General features: G+C 33.6%; 1 protein-coding gene across 1 annotated transcript; it reads left to right on the forward strand.

Annotated features, from left to right (window-relative positions):
• The first annotated feature begins 1,040 nt into the window (after positions 1-1,040).
• On the forward strand, positions 1,041-11,086 carry LOC143224265 (uncharacterized). Its single transcript, XM_076452674.1, has 6 exons — positions 1,041-1,276; positions 3,425-3,600; positions 3,982-4,089; positions 4,320-4,479; positions 5,578-5,733; positions 10,923-11,086. Exons 1-6 carry the CDS (start codon positions 1,096-1,098, stop codon positions 11,048-11,050), a joined length of 909 nt encoding a protein of 302 aa, XP_076308789.1. The 5' UTR covers positions 1,041-1,095; the 3' UTR covers positions 11,051-11,086.
• The last annotated feature ends 13,350 nt before the right edge of the window (positions 11,087-24,436 follow it).

Consider the following 24,436-nt stretch of genomic DNA (forward strand, 5'->3'; position numbering starts at 1 on the left):
GCGAGAAATAAAGTTTTTTTTACAAAGTATATCATTCATTCTCATACTGACTGTAGTCCTATAAAAGTATACATTCACTTACCTAGCAGTATATTGAATAAAGGAAAATCATTCAATTTCTACAAACATTTAGATAAAAATAAAATTTCATAAGCATATTTTCGTGTGTTTAACAGCATCAGAACTTTTAGTGTTAACTAAAGGCGTACTACACAGAAACAAATAATATGATGACTTTTCCTTTTTTCCATTCCTATAAAGAAGCCTTAAGAAATAAACATTAATAATTTAAAGGCACTTTGTTTGATATCTTGAATTAAAAGCTTAATGAGGATTGTGCAGGGGCGTAGCTAGCACTACATTCTGTTTTGTTTTCAAACATTGTGCACATTTTCTTCCCAACAAGCAGTGACGTAATTAGAGAACATCTACTCCGATGGAATTATAGATCAAGGGCCCTTAACAGCTAAGGGGTCAAGTCAACAAATTTAACATCACATTTAATATAAACTACTTAGCCAAAGCATTCTTCTCGGATTCGATATACTATATACACACGTGTAAAGTATATACGAATATATTTTGAAAAGGGCTCTGTTCAGATGTGGGTTCTCAACCTTACCTCCACCTGGTTGTAATAATATACTTCATAATAATATATATTTTGCCTCATAATTTTCTTTAATGGGTGCCTAAATATTTAAATGTTTTTGTATTTATTATTGTCATTCTTGTTTTGGCTATAATGCATAGTTATCCCACTTCACACAAATGTTCAGTTTTTAAAAAAATAATATAGTTATCTTTTAGGACTTTTCAGAATGTTGGAGTAGTCTTTCGATCCCTCCCTCTTACGTCCATTTCAAGTTAATTAAATTCAGAATTAAAGAACTTATTTAACTTTCACTGTCATTTTTCACTCGGCTCATAGAACGTCATTTTAAACTTCAACAGAAACAATGGAACTTTTCGTCTTTCTTTTCACAACTGGTTTTATTTACTGACTTATTTAATTGTCTAGTGGGTCCTTTGTACTACACCGGCTCAGTTGTAAACATTCCATGTGTACCAGATGACAGTTTCGTAGATTCGGAAATGATTATTTACTACAAGTGGGAACTGAATGGAAAACAGATAAACAGTAAACGTTGCCACGTGAATAAAGACGGGATGTTATCCATCAATCCCGTGATTGGAAGAGACGCTGGTGTGTGGAGATGTAAAGTATTATTTCGGGAACCGAACGATGTCAGGGTCTTTAATCATTCAATACGTGGTGTGTATACTACTAGTTTGTACCTTTTAATTGTATAGTAACTGTCGAGTAGTTTTAAAATACAGAAGTTCTTATTGCAAGTGATGTTAAACAGATGAATAAAAAGTAGTGATTACAACTAACCCAAGAAATGTGCAAATCTTTCATTTTATTTACCATGAGACTTTAGTGTATTTTGAAACTAGGCCACATATAAGTAATTTTTTCATTTCTGGTCAGGGATAAAAAGTGGTTGAGGAAGGGATATTTATATTCAGGTTCTGTTTTTTGTGCCAATGTTTTAAATCAATGTTTATTTTTAGTCGTTTTGTAGTTTATTTATATATTTTATAATCGGTGTTTTTCAGAGTTTTCGCATTTAATACTGTAACTAGTTAACCAATATATCGTACATTTTGTGTCTAACTTTGAAGCAGATTCTTTAAGATATTCACATTATTTTCATGTTTTTACTGCACTAACTGACTAAATCATTGCGAAGTCATGGAAAAACAAAGTTAGCTCTACTAACTACCTGTACTTTACGCAAGGACTGGCATGGCTAGGTGGTTAAGGCGATCAACTGGAAGTCCGAGAGCCGCGGGTTCGAATCCCCGCCACGCCAAACATACTCGCCCTTACATCCGTCGGGGCGTTATAATGTGACGGTCAATCCCACTATTCGTTGGTAAAAGGGTAGCCCCAGAGTTGGCGGTTGGTGGTGATGACTAGTTGCCTTCCCTCTAGTCTTACACTGCTAACATTAGGGACGGCTAGCGCAGATAGTCCTCGTGTAGATTTGCGCGAAATTCGGAACAAACCAAACTATGCATACACTGCAGGTGTTTGTTCTTTATCGTTGGAAATTTTTAACAAATTAACAAATTTTGAAAAGCATATAAAAATATTTTCTTGGCTCAAGGATTGCCAAATAATTTCGAAGTAGCTTTTGTTTGTTTGTAATAAAGCACAAAGCTACACAATAAGGTGTTTGTGTTGTGCCCATCTCAGGTATCGAAACCCAAATTCTAGCGTTGTAAATCCGCAGATATACCGCTGTATCACTGAGGAGCTTTGAAGTTGTTTTATGATATTTTTAGTACGTAGTTAGATATTTGGATACATAAATTAAGTATGTTATAGTTTTATTTCCTTATATTCTTTCGTATTGGTTTGAATTTCGCGCAAATCCACACGAGGGCTATCTGCGCTAGCCGTCCCTAATTTAGCAGTTCAAAACTAGACGGAAGGCAGCTAGTCATCACGACCCACCATCATCTCTTGGGCTACTTTCTTACCAATGAATAGTGGGATTGATTGTAACATTATAACACCCCCACGGTTCAAAAGGCCAATACGTGTTGTGTGACCGGGATTCAAACCCGCGACCCTCAGATTACGAGTTTTTAATTTAAAAACTGTTATGTCTACTTTGTGCAATTACAGTGGTTCAGATAATATATATTGTTGTTGGGCTATTCTTATTTTATCTTAAATAAGATCTACCAACACAATAGACGCTAGAACTAAAACTGCGTGACTTACGATGTGTACAGAGTGCACTACCGACATGCTTATTTGTTTGTTTTGTGAATTTCGCGCAAAGCTACACGAGGACAATCTGCGCTAGCCGTCCCTAATTTAGCAATGTAAGATTAGAGGGAAGGCAGCTAGTCGTCATCACCCACTTCCAACTCTTGGGCTACTATTTTACCAACGAATAGTGGGATTGACCGTACCATTATAACGTCCCCACGGCTGAAAGGGTGAGCATGTTTGGTGCGACCGGAATTCGAACCCGTAACTCTCAGATTATAAGTCGAACGCCTTAACCCACCTGGTCATGCCGGGCCTTTCTTTCGTGTTAACCCGTCAAAATGAATGATTAAAAATTGGTTTTATTTACTGTACCAAATTGAAATAGTTTATAGTACATCCTCCAAAAGAATAGTGGTAGACGACATTTTTTGTGTCATTTTTTTGTACTCCTTCAAGTTCACTGAAATGTCGTCTATCTCGAATTTCCTGGCAGGTGCAATCAAGTTATATTTATCAACAATACAATTTGCTTTGTGAAATATATGTATATTTGTATACCTATTTATTGAAACAAGTATCACCGTATGCAAATCAGAAAATAACGGACACTTTGTGGTTGTATTCGTTCAGTTAAACAAATTCTGAATGACAAATACGATGTCTACATACACTACAACACTACTTCCTGTGTTGTCGATGATATGGTGTCGTTCAGTAAGCGCATTCTTCATCTCCTTAAGGAAGACACCGCTTTAAAAACCGTATCAATCAACAAGGCTCAAGTTAGATGCCGTGTCACGAATGAGGTTTGTTCAGTTTCATTGTCAAATAGGCTGTTACGTAAGTTCTGCTTTTAATCTAACATGTATATCTTTAAGGCAATCAAAAATAAGGTAATTGAAACACAGTTTTAGAACACAAATATTATAGTTATTTTTATGGTACTTTTATATCTCTGATACAACCGATAGTCACAACAAAGTATTTTTGTTTTAAACTGATCACGTATTTTGTGAAGTATTTTATTGTGATTCAAAATATAGATGCAAGTATAATTAATTAATACCCGGTTATTTTAAAATTCGTAAACGTGAGATGTTTGTACGTGAATTAGCAACACGAATCTATTAATTAGGGAAAATTACATCAATAAAATGTATTGTTCTTTGCTATGGTTATAATTCTAGGGAGCATATTTTTACAAAGTAATTGTCTCTGTTATTGTCGGAGGCCTTCCCACTGATAAATGTGGCACTGTGTGTACAAGAAAGCGGATGAACAACAAAAGAAAACCTGTAAGTGTCTTTTCTATTATAACTACTTAAAATATGTATAATTTTAACGGGGCTGAGTATACTATGTTTTCATCAAAAGGAATGTTCTTTAAACTTGAACAATTCTTAAATTTCAAATGCAATACAGTTATGTAACTTGAAAAATATTTTAATCTTATTAACAATCATTAGACAAAAATTATACTGAATTTTCGACTGAAAAAATAACTCATTGCTCTCTGCATCTGTAGATTTTGAAAAGGATACGAAATACTTTGGAAAGAAATGGCGGAATTTCTGTATTTGGCCGAGACAACGTTCACCTTCCGATCAGAAATACCTTTTGTAGTGTACATACCGTGACCTGTGACTCAGGGTTTGTGATGGATGAAAAATACCCAAATGTTTGTCGTAAGTTTTAAAGAATCTCTTTATCTATAGTATAGTATTTGTGATGGCTAGCCATGATGGACGTTGATGGTCTCCCCGACCATGACATGGACTGTTGTAACGATTAATTTAAATTGATAACTTAAGGTTTCTCTTATGGTCACATAACGTCTTTAGGAATTAGACTTAAAGGAAAACATATTGTCTACATGTTTTTCTTACATTAATTTTATAGCCTATTGTATTGATTGCCATATTTCTAGAAGAGGTAAAGTTGTGTTTTTTATATGTCTTTACTATCCATTTCACTATGTGTATGAAAATGTGATTTTGATCAAATTTGGTCCAAATGTTAAATGTCCCATAAAGAACTAATTGCTAACTTTTGGTGAATGTACGTCATACATCAGAAGCACACCGGAAGTTAACTCATTACTCAAAACGTTTTGTTTATTTTCTTGTGTTCAAATTTTACGGCGTCAAGTAAATAGCTGCGTTTGAATTCTAAACGTTTAAATATCTAGGCGACCATATTCAAAACGCGCTGTTTTTGAATTAAACGATTTATTAATATGAATGGTTCTCTTCAAAAATTCAGAGAAGTCTTCACAATTAATGAATTACGATATTTATTTTCATCTAACTTAGAATTTAAAACAGGAATTGTAGCCTTCACTTAGTAGGTGTATATCACAACCATAACCTTCTATACCTCAGTTGTGACTGGGAATTTAATGTAACACTGTAGATGTATATCACAGCCATAACCTTCTATATTTTAAAAAAGTTCAAAGCATAGAGTAATCCGAGAGTAGTTTTTGTTATGTCACTATTACGTACCAATACTGAGTCATTTAATCTTTACCGCATCATTGTAAAATATATATAAAATATACCTGTTACAGTCTTTTTGGCGATGAATACTTGCTTATAGTAAAATGAAAAGAAAAAAGTTTTATTACAGTTTATTTTCTGTTTATAAAAAAGAAATGTATAGATTTATGAAGATTATGTTGTGTATTGTAGGACCATTTCACTATTATTTAAACTTTCTCTTTACTTTTATCATGTTGACCTGAACAAAGAATGGAATGCAATATTCTGAATATTCATTGGTAGGTCCATGCTCTCCTGGATCATTTGAAAAAGAACACGACTGTGAAAAGTGTCCAATAAACGAATACTCTGAGTTTTACGCCAGTACTTTGTGTTTCAAGTGTCCAGAGGGAACAATAATTGACTTCGTGGGTGCTTCTTCGATCCTTCAGTGTAAAAGTTGGTTGTTATAAGTGATGTTCTTAGCGAATTAATCCTGCATCTTTCTTAACATTATCTATGAAAGTCTTCTAGTCACAATGATTGAGTGTGTATAATATATATATGAAGTCACTTTTTGTGTTACTTTGTTTGACTGCTATGTATAAGATATATAGTTTTATTATTGTTTTTTTGAATTTCGCGCAAAGCTACACGAGGGCTGTCTGCGCTAGCCGTTCCTAATTTAGCAATGTAAGACTAGAGGGAAGGCAGCTAGTCATCACCACCCACTGTCAACTCTTGGACCACTCTTTTACCAACGAATAGTGGGATTGATCGTCACATTGTAATGCCCCCACATATGAAAGGGCGAGCATATTTGGTGTGACGGGGATTCAAGCCTTAGACCCTCAGATTACGAGTTGAGTGCCTTAACCACCTGGCCATGCCAAGCATGTTTTATTATTGATAATAATGTTAAATAACATCAGTGTGAAGTGAATTAGTAAATACGATGAAACATACCATTCAGTATCTACAATTAGAAGGTTATAGTGAAGTGACGAAGTAAATATGATGAAACGCACCACATAATTATCGCTTACGCTTCATGGGTCCTGCAGTACTTTTAATTTATTACTCTCATCTGGAGTCTCTCAACCGAGGTGCCGCGAGATTTTAACAAAATGGGTAAATCTAAATAACAAAATTGGAAAAGTCTTACTGTGCACTGTATCATTTCATCCGGGACCTACTGAAGAGCTGGCATCTCTATTATCCCTCCCCACACATACGTCACTTTTAACTAGCCTGAAAAACATTAAGGGTGTCGTGGAAATGTGTCTTGTTTTTTAAAAACAGGACACACCCAGAAACATTGATTTAGCCTGACGTCATGCTCTGGTAAAGAGACACATACAGGTTTCAGTATCGACAAACGCAACTATTTTCAACCTGCTTTTGAGACAGATAAACAGCTGAATGAATTAGTGAGAAATAAAGTATTGTTTTATAAAACCGTTTGGATAATATGAACACACGTGCATAGCATTCCTCAGAACAAATATAACCGTGAAATCGAGTTTCCACGTCGTATCTAAAATAAAAATTGTTCTTCAAAATGAACATAATTCCACAAAGACTTACTATTGTTCAGATTTCGTACATTTAGGAATAAGTTCGTGCAGGTAGGGCCAAACTAAAACAGTATTTAGCACGTGAAGATAAGGACTTAAAATGCAAACATTTAATATGTCATTAAAGATAACAGACAGCCCTTCTTTCTTGTTTGATTATGAAAATTTAATGTAAAATCTAAAACTGTTTAAATGCATCAAACTACGCAGTTAATACTTCTGTTAGTACCGCAAGTAAAAATATCCTGTTTTACATAAAAAATTCAAATGATATGAAGCAGCGCCATAATCAAGATGCACGGTCATGAGATAGAGCATGTGACTATATGATATGAAATGGACTGTAATGACGTGTTAAATCGGACATCGTTTGAATATTACACGTTAAACCTCGATAGTAAACTGCATGGAATAAGGGATAATTGTTGTTTTTAATATTCTAGCTAAGACAAAGCACGACTACTGTTAATAAACAATTTTAGTGGTACCTCTGGTGTAAGGTTTATTCAAATCATGTGATGTGATGTGGAAATACTTGCTATTTGAGGCCTTGCACACAAAACTTGCAATATGATATGAAATATCTACTATTAGTGGCCTTGCACACGAAACTTGCAATACGATATGAAGTATCCAATATTAGAGTTTTTGCACACGAAACTTGTTATATGATAAGAAATATTTACCATTAGAGGCCTTGCTCACTTATGTTTATATGGTGCCATAAACTTTCAGACTGATAAATGAACAGAAAGCTTTTCTTAGTAAGGCTAATTTTCAACATGAACTAAAATGCAAGTTACAAATTAATGTGGCGTGCTTAAAACAATGAGCTACTAGGCTAATATGTTCTGCGCCTCTATCAGAGTTACTTCCAGTTCATCAACACTATTCGTCATCTCAGACCATAACTTACATGTTCAATCACATTCAGATTCGGTGAGTGTGCTGTCCAATTTATTTGGTCAATGCCGTTCCCTTCTAGGAAGTTGCTGCTCAGCTGATTAACGTATTGATTATCTACATATGCGTGTGGAAATAATGTTTCCTATAAAACTGCATCCATACACCTAACAGTTTTCATAGTGCTATACCATAACAGATAGATATCACTGTTGCTGTCAGTAGTAATACATTCCCAAATCAGTCATCCGACCTTAACGACTCCAACTTTACAGATGTCTCACTTGTGGCTGCTATGTGAAATGTAACTCATGTGTGACCAATCTTGATATTATTGATTCCAGTAGAAATTAGGCTCTTTGTTATTGTAGGCTAGAGGAACGTACACCACTGCGTGTTTACATAAAAACCAGCACTTTAAAGCCTCCTTCTGACTGTTTCTATCAGTGCTGTCCGATATCAAAGCTTTCGATTCACTCGCTTTGCACAACTTTTAACTTAAGGGTACCAATGACATAAATGTTTAAAACACTTTTTAACAGCTTAAGATACCATAGCCTTTCCCTCCAACGAACAAAATCAGTCCTTCCACCTTATTTCAGGGTCGTGAGACGATTTGTATTGGTGTTCTAGTTGTTGGTTTTTGTGATTATTTCATTATCTTTATTATTTTTCAAGGAAACATTTTTGAGGAAACCGAGAAAAAGTCGACCTAGAGACTACTAACAGTACAAAGAATGCTTTATGAACTGAATTTGGGGGATTACCCACTAGGAACTGCTGAGAAAGTATTTTAATAACTAAAACTACCACACAGCTTCAGTACTAAAACACTAGAGAATAAGTTGCTATTATGGCGCGCCAATGTGGTCATTAAAAACGGAACTGTAGATATTCATTGTAATTTCACTAGCTTTTGGATTTTTTTTGGGGGGAGTGATAAAAACATCTTACTGAATATTCAAAACAATCTAATATTAAAGGAATATATTTTGTTAATTTTTGTTACTCGAATTAAGTTTCTTACCCTTTTCAGATGTTAATAATTCAGGATAAAATGTTATTTGAAACTTAGTCTTCTTTCAGTTTATTTTCTAGTATTTCTTACATATTATGTAAGTTGTCCATTAACGTTCACCTATGGAAGGCACCGAAACTGAATATTTGTTTTGCAAAATAAAATACAATATCTATTAACAGCCATTTGAGACACACTGTATAACATAGAAAGTTACACCTTAAATTCTTATCTATTATTATCATAAGTTGCTGTCGTTTTTTAATTTAAGTACAAAGCCACAAATAGACTGTCTGTGCTTTGTCCACCACAGGTGTCGAAACCTGGCTTCTAACGTTATAAGTCTGCAGGCTTTGCCACTGGAGGACTATTACCATAAGACCAACAGTGATTCACCAGTACGTCTGAAAGCTTATAGCGCTAAACTTGGTTTTCAATCTCTGTGGTTGGCACAGAAAATATCCTATTCTCTAGCTTAGCAGTTAAAAACGACCAAACCAAATACTGTTGTACGATAAGATAAACTTCTGCAGCCTGAATATAATTTATTATTTTATTTACACTTTGAACAGTAAGAAACAGTTACTGAAGATGTCGTAGTCACGTTAATAAACAGCTGTTAAAACCATAACGTTGTATTTACTGGCCGCAACACGTTAAACATTTGCAAAAGTTTTCATGCCATTCGCTTGAATTCTCCTCATTCTATCATTTTTACGCACGCTCTTTAACACTCCTACGAAAAGTGGGGCCTAATAAGCCCCAGAGCAACTTGAAAGGTTATTAATATTAGGCTAATAATTTTGTATTTAAATGAAATTGCCATTTCATTGAATTTGATTTCATTTCATTAAAACTAAAATTGTTTTAAGGTGAAATAACTTGATTACAGTGTAGAAATAATACACATTTGATTTCATTTCATTAAATGAAACCTGGCAATTAAGATGGCAATTTCATTTAAATACAAAATTATTAGCCTAATATTAATAACCTTTCAAGTTGCTCTGGGGCCTATTAGGCCCCACTTTTCGTAGGAGTGTTAAGCTCTTGCTGGCATTATTTGCCAGATTTATAAATTGTGGTCTGTTTCAAAACTTTTTATTCAGTCAGACAAATAAGCCAACATAGGCGTAACTTTATTTAATAAAACTACACGTAAAGTAAAAATTAAGTAAAATAATGTTATTCATAATATTGTTCAGAGTTTGAAACAGTTATGAGTTTTCAGTGTATGACACGGTTTTTAGAAGTTGAAACAAAGACGAAGAATGAAACTCTTAGTAAAGAAAAAGTAGCTAAAAGGTTTTTATAGCAGTCTATGAAACGAAATTAAAGTATTGCAAAGTAAAGTATAAAATTGTAATGAAGACAAACTTAGCTATATATGCAGAAACGCCTGCATGCATGTTCAAAAAATAAAATGCATATGGTTCTGAAAGAATTGCGCACTCGTATTTTAGACCTAAATAAGTCGAGAAACACCTACCATTTGTATCTAGTGTAATGATAACTTTCAGGATATTATACGCAGGTGAAATATACTGCTTGTGTGAAATACTTTGTAAATAAAAAACAACAAAAAACTAAAACTAACTCGAAGCCACGTGATGACAACGATACTGTACCATCGTATAGCATACTCGGTGCATTACACAGTTTGGTTAAACAAAACGCGGGTGAAGTGATTCTGAATGGAAAAGCCAATCTATAACATTGCGAGAAATATTTCGGACGAAGAGAAGAGTATTACGTATTCATATAGATTATAATACAGAAATTCGTTATTTAGTATCATCCCACACGATTTCGTTCTGATAATGTAAGCCTCGCGCTCTTGTTTATTGACCTCAGAGTATATTAGAATGGAAATTTTGATATGCATATTTTTTGCTATGGAAAACAAATGTTTACTCTGATGTCTTTCATATAGGAATCGGTATAACTAATTTTTTATCCACTTTAGTTACTGCAATATGCATTTTTATGCTTCCAATATTTCAGTTATAATTTTCTTGTATTTATCCATTTTATCTTCAGAATTACAATAAAGATGATTTTATTGCGATCAAAAATCCACTTAGATTTAAGTTGCTTCTTTTTTATATGCATTTATTCTTTTATTGTTTATTCATTTATCTTTTTTACAGGTGATATTCTTATAACCATTGAACAACTTGCAGAATATCTAATTCCATCGTTAATCGGCTTTTTTCTTCTTGGATATTTTGGTTTCAAATGCAGAAAGAAATTATTAACTGTAACTAATATACCTTAAACCTTACCAAAACTGACTTTATGTGCACTGTTACTAAAGAACAAGTAAGTATGAATGTTATAAAGAGTTTAAATGAAAGATACCCTGTAAGTACAATGTCTAGTAATAATACACATACGTTTGTTAATAGAAAAATATAACAGTATTAAAGATCTAATTGTTTAGTTTATCTGAAGATCAATAACGTGGATACACGATTGATACAAGACACACAGCTAAGATTTCAATCGGCATCGATGTGTATACTAAGCTTCTGTAATGTAAGTTGAAGATAAAACGGCGAGTTTTGAAGGCTTGATCTTTTAACACAAAATTTTAGTTCACAAAATGAAATGACAAGATGAAAGACGAAACACACAAATAATTCCTTCCACAGTGATCAACTTTAAGATGTATTATACCACCAGGTGGTGCCACGTTTATGTTATGTAATAATACAAAAAAAAGCAAGCAAATCAATCTCAGGTTATTTCACTATGAATATCTGTAGGTCGAAACTTTGGGAAAATTGGATATCACCAACTTTTGGACTTCATATATTTTGGCGCTTCGCTCGTAAATGTGCAGATATAACAAAAATAGAAAATTTTCTGATGTGTCGTAAACTACTATATCTTTTTTATAATTACACTTAATTATGCATACTAATCAAAAATAAAGCATTTATGTTTTGAAATTACTTTAATTAAGAATGATTTATATATTAAGCAAAATTGTGAATAATTAAATATGTAATAATTAAGTATTGTTTGTTGTGGAATTTCGCACAAAGCTACTCGAGGGCTATCTGTGCTAGCCGTCCCTAATTTAGTAGTGTAAGACTAGAGGGAAGGCAGCTAGTCATCACCACCCACCGCCAACTCTTGGGCTACTCTTTTATCAACGAATAGTGGGATTGACCGTCACATTATAACGCCCCCACGGCTGGAAGGGCGAGCATGTTTGGCGCGACTCGGGCCCGAACCCGCGACCCTCAGATTACGAAGCGCACGCCTTAACGCGCTAGGCTATGCCAGGCCAATATTAAAGTATTTGACACAGAATTTAAGAAACACATTTTATATCTGCGTATCCACAAATGCAGTAAACAGTAAATGTATGAGAGAATCATTCGTAAGTAAAAAATGTTTGGCCTTCCTTCGACATGAAAATTATCACTAAAGCTTGTTTTTTGTAATGAATAAATAAGAATAAGTTCTAAAGTTGCATTTGGAGCTGTTAATCTATACTGCCAAAAATATTTTTTTGTGTATGAATATTTTAAGCTTTGATGAAACGTAGATTATATGAACATATATAAGTGATATATAATAAATCTTGCTCCAATTTTTGCTTTTTTAAAAACATATTGTGAAAATAATTATGCGTTACTGCAAATTATGATATATATTTTTGTCTAATATAATTACTATATTCCGCTATAAAATATATTTGACACCAGTTGGCCATTCATTCGTTTGCTGCTTACTAAACAGATGAGACTGAAACGTTGTCAAATGACCTTGTTGCAACATGGTGGATAAAGGAAAGTAAAGATTTAAACTTATCCCTACATTAACGTAAAATTAACTATGCAGTTTGAATTGAATGAAGTTCGAAACGCTTTTCTCGTTATGACGTTAACTTATTAAGGAAAAATTTCTAGATTTACCCATAATTTATATGTAGTAGTTCCCTACCAAGGAAGCTCAAACATTCCAGGAAGATCAACCAGAAGTCATTGGTCTAGGGATACATTTTTCAGGGTCGCTGAGTCTAATTTGGTATTGGAGTTTGTGTTCCTTGTTTTCCTTCAGATCACGGAACATCATATTTAAAACTGTGTTCGTACATCAAACACACTGATACTCCACCCTCCTTCTCCTCCACGAAGTAGTTATAGAGGTAACTCTGTATAATGAAGGAACTACATCTGGACCTCTATGAATCACAAGATAAGCCTCTGAACTCCACAGTGGAGCGCGAGTATTTTATGCTACTAAATATAAATATTCTAAAGTTAGAATTACCATATAAATCTCATACTGTAACGCGCAGACTTTGGTATTGCGCCTTAAGTTTTCCATTTTCAAGGTCCCTTCTAAAGGTAACAAAAAATGTTAATGTACTTGGTTCATGTGGCAGAAAGGAAAATGGTATACTTAGTGAATTCATATACTAGCACACAGTATGTTCATGGAGGGTTAGGTAACTGGAAGTGAAATAAAAACGTATATAAAATTATGTGTATAAGAATATGTTTGTTCATATGTGTATTACAGAAATGGCGTATGCGCGCATGTGTATTTAGATAGTGAGGTGTGTGCGTGTTGTCATGACAGACAAATACTGAGTATTATTATTATAATAGACTAGCAGAGACTTACAAAACATTTGCACTCAAGTTAGTGTCTTTGTTGCAGCTGTGCTTCTTTAAATACCGAATTTTTAGAATAACACAAAAGGTTCTAATTTGTACATCTAATAAGCATGCGCAGTAAGGATTATACACAGAAAAACAGTGCAAGCGCTTGCCTGCGCCAGAGAGTGAAAAGATCGATGAATAAGCCACTAAAATTGCTTTGTGAATGAAGAAATAACAAAAAGCATAGATGTAAATATTTTATGAACTTTCAGTACAATAACATTAAAAACTTAAAGTTTTGAAAAAGGTTTGACGTTAGGTCGTATAATAATATTATAAGTTTATTTGTAGATATTATTAAGAACAATATAGTTTAGTTCTACTTAATTAACGTAAAAAACATACGCGGTACAGTATTAAGGTTTTGTGAAGAATGTATCACGGCTAACGAAGGGCTTCTGCCCGAAAGGTTGTAAGTAATAATAAAAAAAGTATTTGTTATAGAAGTATGTTTTAACATTTTTGGACAGCTTTTTCTTCATGTCTTGTAGTACCTTCTACTGAAAGTTTTATAAAGTACGACCTAAATACAAGTGGACTTACACATATCAGTTTCTACGATTACATTTCATTTGTACCATTCTGCAAATCTTATATTTAAAAAAAAACTGTTGCAATAAAGATAGTAACTCAATAGGAAACGTCTTGCCAGACTCTATTGATATTCAATAATGAAGTTACTGGCTAGTGAACAACAGTATTTCATGCTTTCGCTGTCTCATATTCAATAGCTCCCCAGTGGCACGACGGTATGTCTGCGGACTCACCACACCAGAAGCGGGGTTTCGATACCCGTGCTGAGCACAGCACAGATAGCGAATTTCAAACAAACAGACATATTCAGTACAGAATGGACTTAAATAAATATATACATTGAATGGAATTATTGTATAGTGTGTGAAAGTTTAAATCATATTTCAGGTTTGGAAGTTACTTAATTGCTTTGGTGACTCTGGTTGTCCAAAAAGCTTTAAGTATGTCTATGGCCTGTTGCTGTACAATAGCCTAATTCTGCAGTTAGATAGTATAGTTTGGTTTGGTTTTGAATTTCGCGCAAAGCTACACGACGGCTATCTGAGCTAGCCGTTTCTAATTTAGCAGCGTAAGACTAGAGGGAAGGCAACTAGTCATCACCACCCATTGCCAACTCTTGGACTATTTTATCAACGAATAGTGGGATTAACCGTCACATTATAACGCCTCTCCAGCTGAAAGGGCGAGCATGTTTGGTGTGATAGGGATTACGAGTCGAGTGCCTTAACCATCTGGCCATGCCGAGCCAAGGATAGAATGGCTTGTGTAAGATTTTGTATAATGGCTTATTTCTCATTCGGGGATAAATTTAAAATTATATCACTATTAAGAAACTTTTCCCCATTTAGTACATATTTCTGTGTGGCTTTCAAACTTATGGTGTATATTAAAACAAATTAAGGGCAAACAAATCGACCAAAGTATTTCATGTTCTGAGGACATTTTTTGTATTATTTTTCTATCAACACATAATAATCTGGTGAGCCTTTTACTTTTCTTTACTCCTAAATAAAACAAATAATAAACAACTGGACACTTCCTAGAACACTGTAATGTACTCATAATGCAATAAATGTTCCAATAAGTTTACTGATTAACTCGCATTTTATACGGTTTGAGTCTGAATGAAAAAATAAAGAAATGTAGCCTACTACAGAGGAATACTGTTATTAGTGAGTTCATAAGCTCGTGTTAGTTCTGTTTTGTAAATATTGCTGATGATTTTGACGGAATGTTGAAGATAACGAGCTACACGAGCTCTACCCACCACAGGTAATCGAATACCGGAGTTTTGCATTGTTTACCACCTCCGGCGATCTCATTGTACGTTTTTATTCATTTTTTAACTTCATAGTCCAAAAGAACCTATCCAACAATAGAAACCGTTACAACATTAGTATTGCATTGAAACAGTCTCCACTAAATGACCAATATATAAATATGCTCACCAAATTGACTGTAGCTTTTTATTTGTCTAAAGAACTACCACAAATAGAAACGTCTGAATTTTCTGACCTTTGATCACCATGAAACTTTAAACAGTTAAGGTTACGCCCCAGAACGATCCTTAACCCTTCATTACTTTATCCATTTTCTCATTTTCACAAGTTTGGTAGCCATTTCAATAACGTTAACGTCTGATATTTCAATTCGTTGTTTTTGTCGACAGAATTCATCAATCGAACGCCTTTATCAACAAACAAAAATGCCTTTTAGACTTTGTTTCCTTCTCAGATACATATTATTTATTTGGACAACTATTAAAACCATATTAATGTCTGTGAACGACAAGCTATCGAATGAGGAATGATCTAGGCGAGGAAGTCGGTAGCAAATATTTGAAGTCGACACCAAAAATGCGCGTGGCAGTGGAACCTTTGCTAGTAATACTAAACCTACGTTGTATGATAAATGTTTATTTCCACTTTTTATTATAATATTTATTAGATTAGTGTCATTGTCAGTAGTGGATAATATTTATTAGATTAGTGTTATTGTCAGTAGTGCATAATATTTATTAGTGTTATTGTCAGTTGTGGATAATATTTAGTAGATCAGTGTCATTGTCAGTAGTGGATAATATTATTAGATTACTGTTATTGTTAGTAGTAGATAATATTTATTCGCTTAGTGTTATTGTCAGTAGTGGATAATATTTATTAGATTAGTGTCATTGTCAGTAGTGGATAATATTTATTAGATTAGTGTCATTGTCAGTAGTGGATAATATCTATTAGATTAGTGTCAATGTCAGTAGTGGATAATATCTTTTAGATTAGTGTCATTGCCAGTAGTGGATAATATTTATTAGGTTAGTGTTATTGTCAATAGTGGATAAGATATATAATAGATTAGTGTCATTGTCAGTAGTAGATAATACTTATTAGATTAGTGTCAATGACAGTAGTAGATAGTGGCCCAGGATGCTGAGGAAGCACAGTGATAAGTAGCAGCTAGAGGATATATGGGAGCCGCCATGTTTTTTGTTTGACAGTTGTTGTTTTTTACAGAAAATGCATATGAGTAACGGTATAAATTTCGTGTTTTCAAAGGCTGTACCAGTATCAAATATTAAGATTAATACGCACTATGATGCCCTTAGTATATTTTAAAGTTACAATATTCTTCAAATAATTAAACTCTTTACAACCCTGTAACGATATAACCCTTTTAACACTTCTGTGTGATATATGTCTTAGTATCTGTTTGTGTAGGAATGGTGGGATCCATATATCCCATCTAAATATATTGAACACAGTGCTACCACTAATATGTTTCAAGAATAAGTAACACCCTTTTTTCTCTAAAAATTGGCAAATAAATCTTTGATTAGTATAAGTTTTTGCGCCTCTCTCACTTTAGAATATGTGTATATCACGGTTACATAAACAGCTGTTGGGACACATGTAACTCAACAACGCCTGCTGGGACATATGTCTCTTGGAAAACTTATGTGCAGTACGTGTGGGAAATTTTTAAAAAAATAGAAATATGTTTTTAAAGATTCATAAATATTTATTTAGTCAATATTTTTCCTTCTTGTTACACACTGCTACAGCCCCCCAGTGGCTCAGCGGCATGTCTGCGGATTTACAACGCTAAAATCCGGGTTTCGATACCCGTGGTGGGCAGAGCACAGATAGCCAATTGTGTAGCTTTGTGCTTAATTCAAAACAACAACAACAACAACACACTGCTACTGTATCGTACGTCACGCGCCATCTTCTGGAGAAATGACCACGTACGAAGAAGGACAGAGTTATTGCGTGTGCGTACTTCTTCAGCACTAATACGCAGGAGGCCAGCCTCTACGTGTTTTAAAACATTACCTAAAGACTTGGGTTTGATCGGCGATGTCACTTCAACATTAGCATCTTTAAAACGCTTAGATAGGGTTTACCCATAGAAGCCAGAAACAGGTGGCCTCCACTCCATCAGTACCAGTAAAGATGGAGTCGAAGCCTATTGGCTACTTAGTTTATTTGTAAGATTTTTCTATCTCCATCATCCAATAATTTTAATCTAAGACAAAAAATACTACTAATAAAACCAAAACACGTGTAGCGCTGCGGTCAACAACAGAAACACCGTGCTTTTTGTAACACTCTCTCTCTCTCTGAGGATCCCCCTAGTGGCACAGCGGCATTACTGCGGACTTACAATGCTAGAATCCGGGTTTCGATACCCATGGTGAGCAGAGCACAGATAGCCCATTGTGTTTCTTTATGCTTAATTTCAAACAAACACACAAACTCTCTTACTTTGTCTTTAGTTAAAATATCTTTTCGTAGCCATGTTACTTTTTACCTGAAATCTTGGTGAAAAGAGTGAAGGACAAGGAGGTAAGAAACTAAAAACGAAAAACATCTAATGTGCAATTTTCACAATAAAAATACATAGAAAATATGAAATGTTTATCTAAAGAAATAAAATATTTCTACATAGTCGAATGTTTTATTTTTCTATTAAAATAATAATTTAAAATAACAATTCTGACATTGTTCTAACTCATACTCTCATTCTAAACAGGTTTCAACATTTCTATTATTATTCAACCGGAAATAAGTTCGACTTGAAATGACAGAGAAAGCTTTGATGTATGGAACTTTCTCTGAAGTTTTGAAAACGACTTGTAACATATATATGTATAAATGTATGAACTATGCCATAGTTAGAGCTATTCAATAGTGAGTCTGTCAGTCAGTTGATAAATAATCAGTGCATCATTTAGTCAGTTGATAAATAATCAGTGCATCATTTAGTCAGTTTTTTTTTTTCCTAATGCAATCAGCCAGTTAGTGAATACATTTAATGTTATAAATATTGAGTTACGACGAAGAATTAGAGATACAAAATTAAAAAGTAGTTTGAATTTGTGTTACATGTAACCTATTATTTTGTGAAAATAAACTTATCGGTAAACATAAGTGATGTTATTCATATGCAAAAACGGCTCGTTTGGGTTAAGAAAATATTTTACATAGAAGAGCGAACAACGTTTCGACCTTTTTCGGTCATCGTCAGGTTCACAAAGAAAGAGGTAACTGACCGGAAGCTGACCACATGTTTGAAAGGGGTTGTGTAACTGTGTGTCGAAATGTAGAGGGCGGTATTAGATGTTTGAATATATAATTTTATTTATTTTATTATATTAATATAGGTATAAAGGCGTTCCTTTATATTGGTTTATTTTGGGTTTAAGTTGTTGTATAAGTAAGGCTTCTTTAATTTTGCGTTTGTTTATGTTTGTTTCTTTATTTAGTATTTGAGTGTTTTCTATGGTTATGTTGTGTTTATTTGACTTGCAGTGTTCGAAAACGTGTGAAGGTGACTTTTTATGTTCTTTGAATCTGGTTTCCATTTTCTACTTGTTTCTCAATATAGAAGTCGTGGCAGTTATCACATTGTATTTTATAAATAATGTTGGTGTGGTGTTTGTCAGTGTAGTTTTTACATAGTATAGACCTCAGTTTTGTGCCGGGTTTTTGAATAAATTTGGTATTAACTGGAATGTCATATTTTGTTACTAATTTTTGCCAAATGTTGGTTATTTGTTTGCTGATGTCAGGAATATATGGTATACAGCAGTATATGGTTTCGTGGTTTTTTGATTCGTGAGCTGTATTTACTTTAGTTAGTTGATTTTGCTTTCTGTCTAGGTGTGTGCGTATAATGTTTTCTACGGTTTGTAGAGGAAACTTATTGATGTTGGTGAAGTATTGTTTTATTTTGTCTAATTCATCGTTAATTTTATCTGGTGAGCATAGTTTTATGGCTGTGTTTATTTGGTTTCTTAGTATGTTGAGTTTTTGTTTTGTTTCATGTGCTGAGTCCCAAGGAATGTATAGTCCAGTATGGGTGATTTTTCGGTGGATTTCTGTTTTGAATTGTGTGTCAGTTCTTGTAATTTTGAGGTTAAGAAATAATATTTGATTGATTTCTTCCTGTTCACATGTGAAGTTAATGTTGGGATGTATAGAGTTAATGTGATTGAAAAATTAAGTATGTGTTCTGTAGATTTGAATCCCGCAACCGTGTCATCTACATATCTGTACCAGTATAGTGGTGGATGTAATGCTGTGTTAATTGCTTGTGTTTCAACTTGTGTCATAAAATATTGGCTAGAACTGGTGATACTGGGTTGCCCATGCTTAGGCCATTTGTTTGTATATGGTTTTGGTTGTTGAACATGAAGTTTGTCTTTATCGTGGTGAATTCTATGAGGGTTGCTAACTGGTTACTGGGAATTTCTATAGTTGGGTTAGGGTCTCGGATATAGAGTTCTAAGGCTATCTTGCAGGCTTCAGTGGTTGGAACTTCTGTAAAGAGGGATATAAAATCGAAACTGGCCATTAAGGCTTTATGATTAAGTTGATTTAGATTAGACTTGAAATTAAAAGAGTCTTTGATAAATGAGCTGGCTGATGTTACACATTTGGAGAATGCCCATGCTATGTATTTACCAAGATTGTAATTAAACGATTCATATGTGGACATTATTGGTCGTAATGGACAATCTGGTTTATGAGGTTTGGGGATGCCGTATATTTGCGGTGTGCGTGAGTCAGTTTTACGTAGGTAGGAATAAAGTTTTTGTGAAATTGTGTTGGCTTTTTTCATTTGTAGTTGTAATTTGTTCAGTTGTGTCTCATGTGTCTTTGTTGGATTTGTGTGTATTGGTTTAAATTTGTTCGTGTCTGATAGGATGTTATTCATTTTTTGGATGTATTCATTCGTGTTCATTATGACTATAGCGTTACCTTTATCTGCTTTTAGAATTTTTATGTTTTTGTCTTGTTTTAGGTTTCTAATGCAATTAATGTCTCTTTTTGTAAGGTTGTTTTTTAGTTTTCTGTTTTGTGAAATTATGTTGATGGTTTTGTGAGAAAATTCTTTGAAAAAAATCGTTTAAGATGTTGTTTTAGGTGTTTCTGGAAAATATAAATTTGTAATTTTACCTGGGAAGTTTGGCTGTTGGTGCTATAGTCATAATGAACACGAATGAATACATCCAAAAAATGAATAACATCCTATCAGACACGAACAAATTTAAACCAATACACACAAATCCAACAAAGACACACGAGACACAACTGAACAAATTACTACTACAAATGAAAAAAGCCAACACAATTTCACAAACATTTTATTCCTACCTACGTAAAACCGACTCACGCACACCGCAAATATACGGCATCCCCAAACCTCATAAACCAGATTGTCCATTACGACCAATAATGTCCACATATGAATCGTTTAATTACAATCTTGGTAAATACATAGCATGGGCATTCTCCAAATGTGTAACATCAGCCAGCTCATTTATCAAAGACTCTTTTAATTTCAAGTCTAATCTAAATCAACTTAATCATAAAGCCTTAATGGCCAGTTTCGATGTTATATCCCTCTTACAGAAGTTCCAACCACTGAAGCCTGCAAGATAGCCTTAGAACTCTATATCCGAGACCCTAACCCAACTATAGAAATTCCCAGTAACCAGTTAGCAACCCTCATAGAATTCACCACGATAAAGACAAACTTCATGTTCAACAACCAAAACCATATACAAACAAATGGCCTAAGCATGGGCAACCCAGTATCACCAGTTCTAGCCAATATTTTATGACACAAGTTGAAACACAAGCAATTAACACAGCATTACATCCACCACTATACTGGTACAGATATGTAGATGACACGGTTGCGGGATTCAAATCTACAGAACACATACTTAATTTTTTCAATCACATTAACTCTATACATCCCAACATTAACTTCACATGTGAACAGGAAGAAAGCAATCAAATATCATTTCTTAACCTCAAAATTACAAGAACTGACACACAATTCAAAACAGAAATCCACCGAAAAATCACCCATACTGGACTATACATTCCTTGGGACTCAGCACATGAAACAAAACAAAAACTCAACATACTAAGAAACCAAATAAACACAGCCATAAAACTATGCTCACCAGATAAAATTAACGATGAATTAGACAAAATAAAACAATACTACACCAACATCAATAAGTTTCCTCCACAAACCGTAGAAAACATTATACGCACACACCTAGACAGAAAGCAAAATCAACCAACTAAAGTAAATACAGCTCACGAATCAAAAAACCACGAAACCATATACTGCTGTATACCATATATTCCTGACATCAGCAAACAAATAACCAACATTTGGCAAAATTAGTAACAAAATATGACATTCCAGTTAATACCAAATTTATTCAAAACCCGGCACAAAACTGAGGTCTATACTATGTAAAACTACACTGACAAACACCACACCAACATTATTTATAAAATACAATGTGATAACTGCCACGACTTCTATATTGGAGAAACAAGTAGAAAATGGAAACCAGATTCAAAGAACATAAAAAGTCACCTTCACACGTTTTCGAACACTGCAAGTCAAATAAACACAACATAACCATAGAAAACACTCAAATACTAAATAAAGAAACAAACATAAACAAACGCAAAATTAAAGAAGCCTTACTTATACAACAACTTAAACCCAAAATAAACCAATATAAAGGAACGCCTTTATACCTATATTAATATAATAAAATAAATAAAATTATATATTCAAACATCTAATACCGCCCTCTACATTTCGACACACAGTTACACAACCCCTTTCAAACATGTAGTCAGCTTCCGGTCAGTTACCTTTTTCTTTGTGAACCTGACGATGACCGAAGAAGGTCGAAACGTTGTTCGCTCTTCTATGTAAAATATTTTCTTAACCCAAACGAGCCGTTTTTGGATATAAAATTCTCCACAAGTGGGTTTCTGGACATCACTCATTATAAATGATGTTAACTGTGAAATTTAAAGTTGGTATAAATATTGAGTTATGACTAAGAATTAGAGATACAAAATTAAAAAGTAGTTTGAATTTGTGTTACATGTAACCTATTATTTTGTGAAAATAAACTTATCGGTAAACATAAGTGGATGTTAACTGTGAAATTTAAAGTTGAAGAAATAAAACATTTTTATTAGTGTTAAGTCAACTGGATTTTCCTTTACTTTTATTATTAGACAATCCAAAAGAACCCGAACTGTGCAATATAAATACACAGGCTTGTTTATTTGTGTATAAAGTATATAAGGACATTCTTAAACATTTTCATAAAAGCTAAAAATATTATTCTGACTAAAGAAAAAAAGCAAATTATTTTATCATTTTCTAGCCAGATTATATTAAAGTAAGTAAAAACAATAACAAAAAAGAGTGGACAAAGGACATGTAAATTAGATGTGGCTGTTAATATATATATATATTTCTGTGTATATATACTGTTACGAGCCTCCAATTTATTATGTTACATATGTTATGTATTATAATTTCAAATAGCCCTAAATTTTAACTTCAATATAGAGGTTAATGAAATTTCGGTATGTATCAAATTTATGATATTTGCTAACAACGCTGATACACACAATTTTTTTCCTTATATAAATATATTTTAATACACACACAAACAACCAAAAACGATATAATTTATAATAACGGTTATCACAAATAATTATTTATATACAAAAAATTTACAAACTCTTAAACAACATTCAGTCTTCTCTCTGGTCTAGAACTGAATATTTTATCAACAGTCAACGAAGCACAAATTACTTTTATGTTGAGATACAGACACACTTCACTTGACAGGAATGCTAGATAACTCTATTCTTCACGTGAGATTTTCCCGACTACAAATTCGAATGTCTTCATGGAAGTACTGACGTCCGAAGTTAGTTCACTGAAGTTCAATGGTTTGCAATGTTCGAAATCAGCAAACGTTCATGGTCAAATGTCCGATTAATAAGTGTTTGTCACAATTATATTTTTCAAGACTGTAACGGATGACTCTGTCTCTCGGCATATCGAGCTTAACACTTCTACGAAAAGTGGGGCCTAATAGGCCCCAGAGCAACTTGAAAGGTTATTAATATTAGGCTAATAATTTTGTATTTAAATGAAATTGCCATTTAAATCCATTAATGAATGGATTAACGAGATTCCCACTGTCCCTACCTACTATCTAGCGAAACCACAGCCAGGGGAACGGGCTTGGAGAAATCAGGACTAGAAACGTCTTTTCGTAGGAGTGTTAAGGCGAGATTCTTGAATATTCAATAATATTTGAATATACGGTAGTGTTTTTGTAAAAGATATATTGTTGATTCTTACTCTCAAGAATCTTCTATAAATTTAGAGAACATAAGGGACTTGCGCAATGTCCGTTACATGCATTAAACTGAAAAAAAACGTAGATATTAAAATAAATGTATAACAGTAAATCGGCTATTATATATATATATACATACATAATAAGTTTAATTGATATACAGAATTTGCGATCCGAGGTATATTTCACAAGTAGCTTGATAGAAATATTAACCTTTCTTCTTTTGTATATGTAAAATTTGGATATAAATGTTAGCATATCAATTACCATATTAAGTATATTTATACAAATGTAATTTATGATATTCACTACGAAAATGTTTAAAATTTATTCATATTCTGAATATGGTTTAATTGGGTTTTATGCTACAAACGATAACTCTTTTAAGATTTATAAAAATTTTGTAGAGCACTATAAATTTAATGGGCGTTGCATCAGTCTCTCATATAGATAAACAACAGATCACCTCACACGACTTACCGAATCAATCTACAAAGCTTACAACAACAATCAAGTAACCATCGGGGTATTCCTAGATGTCAAAAAAAAGCATTCGACAGCGTATGGCACAACGCCATCATGTACAAACTAAATCACCTGCAAATAAATCCCACGATAGTCAAATGGATTTCAAATTTCTTAACCAATAGAACAGCACAAGTAAAAGTCAATAAAACTATATCCAAATCATTTAACATAACGGCAGGAGTGCCCCAAGGATCAGTCCTCTCTCCAC

This window comes from Tachypleus tridentatus, chromosome 8, assembly GCF_004210375.1.
Source record: "Tachypleus tridentatus isolate NWPU-2018 chromosome 8, ASM421037v1, whole genome shotgun sequence".
In the NCBI taxonomy this organism is placed as follows: Eukaryota; Metazoa; Arthropoda; class Merostomata; order Xiphosura; family Limulidae; genus Tachypleus; species Tachypleus tridentatus.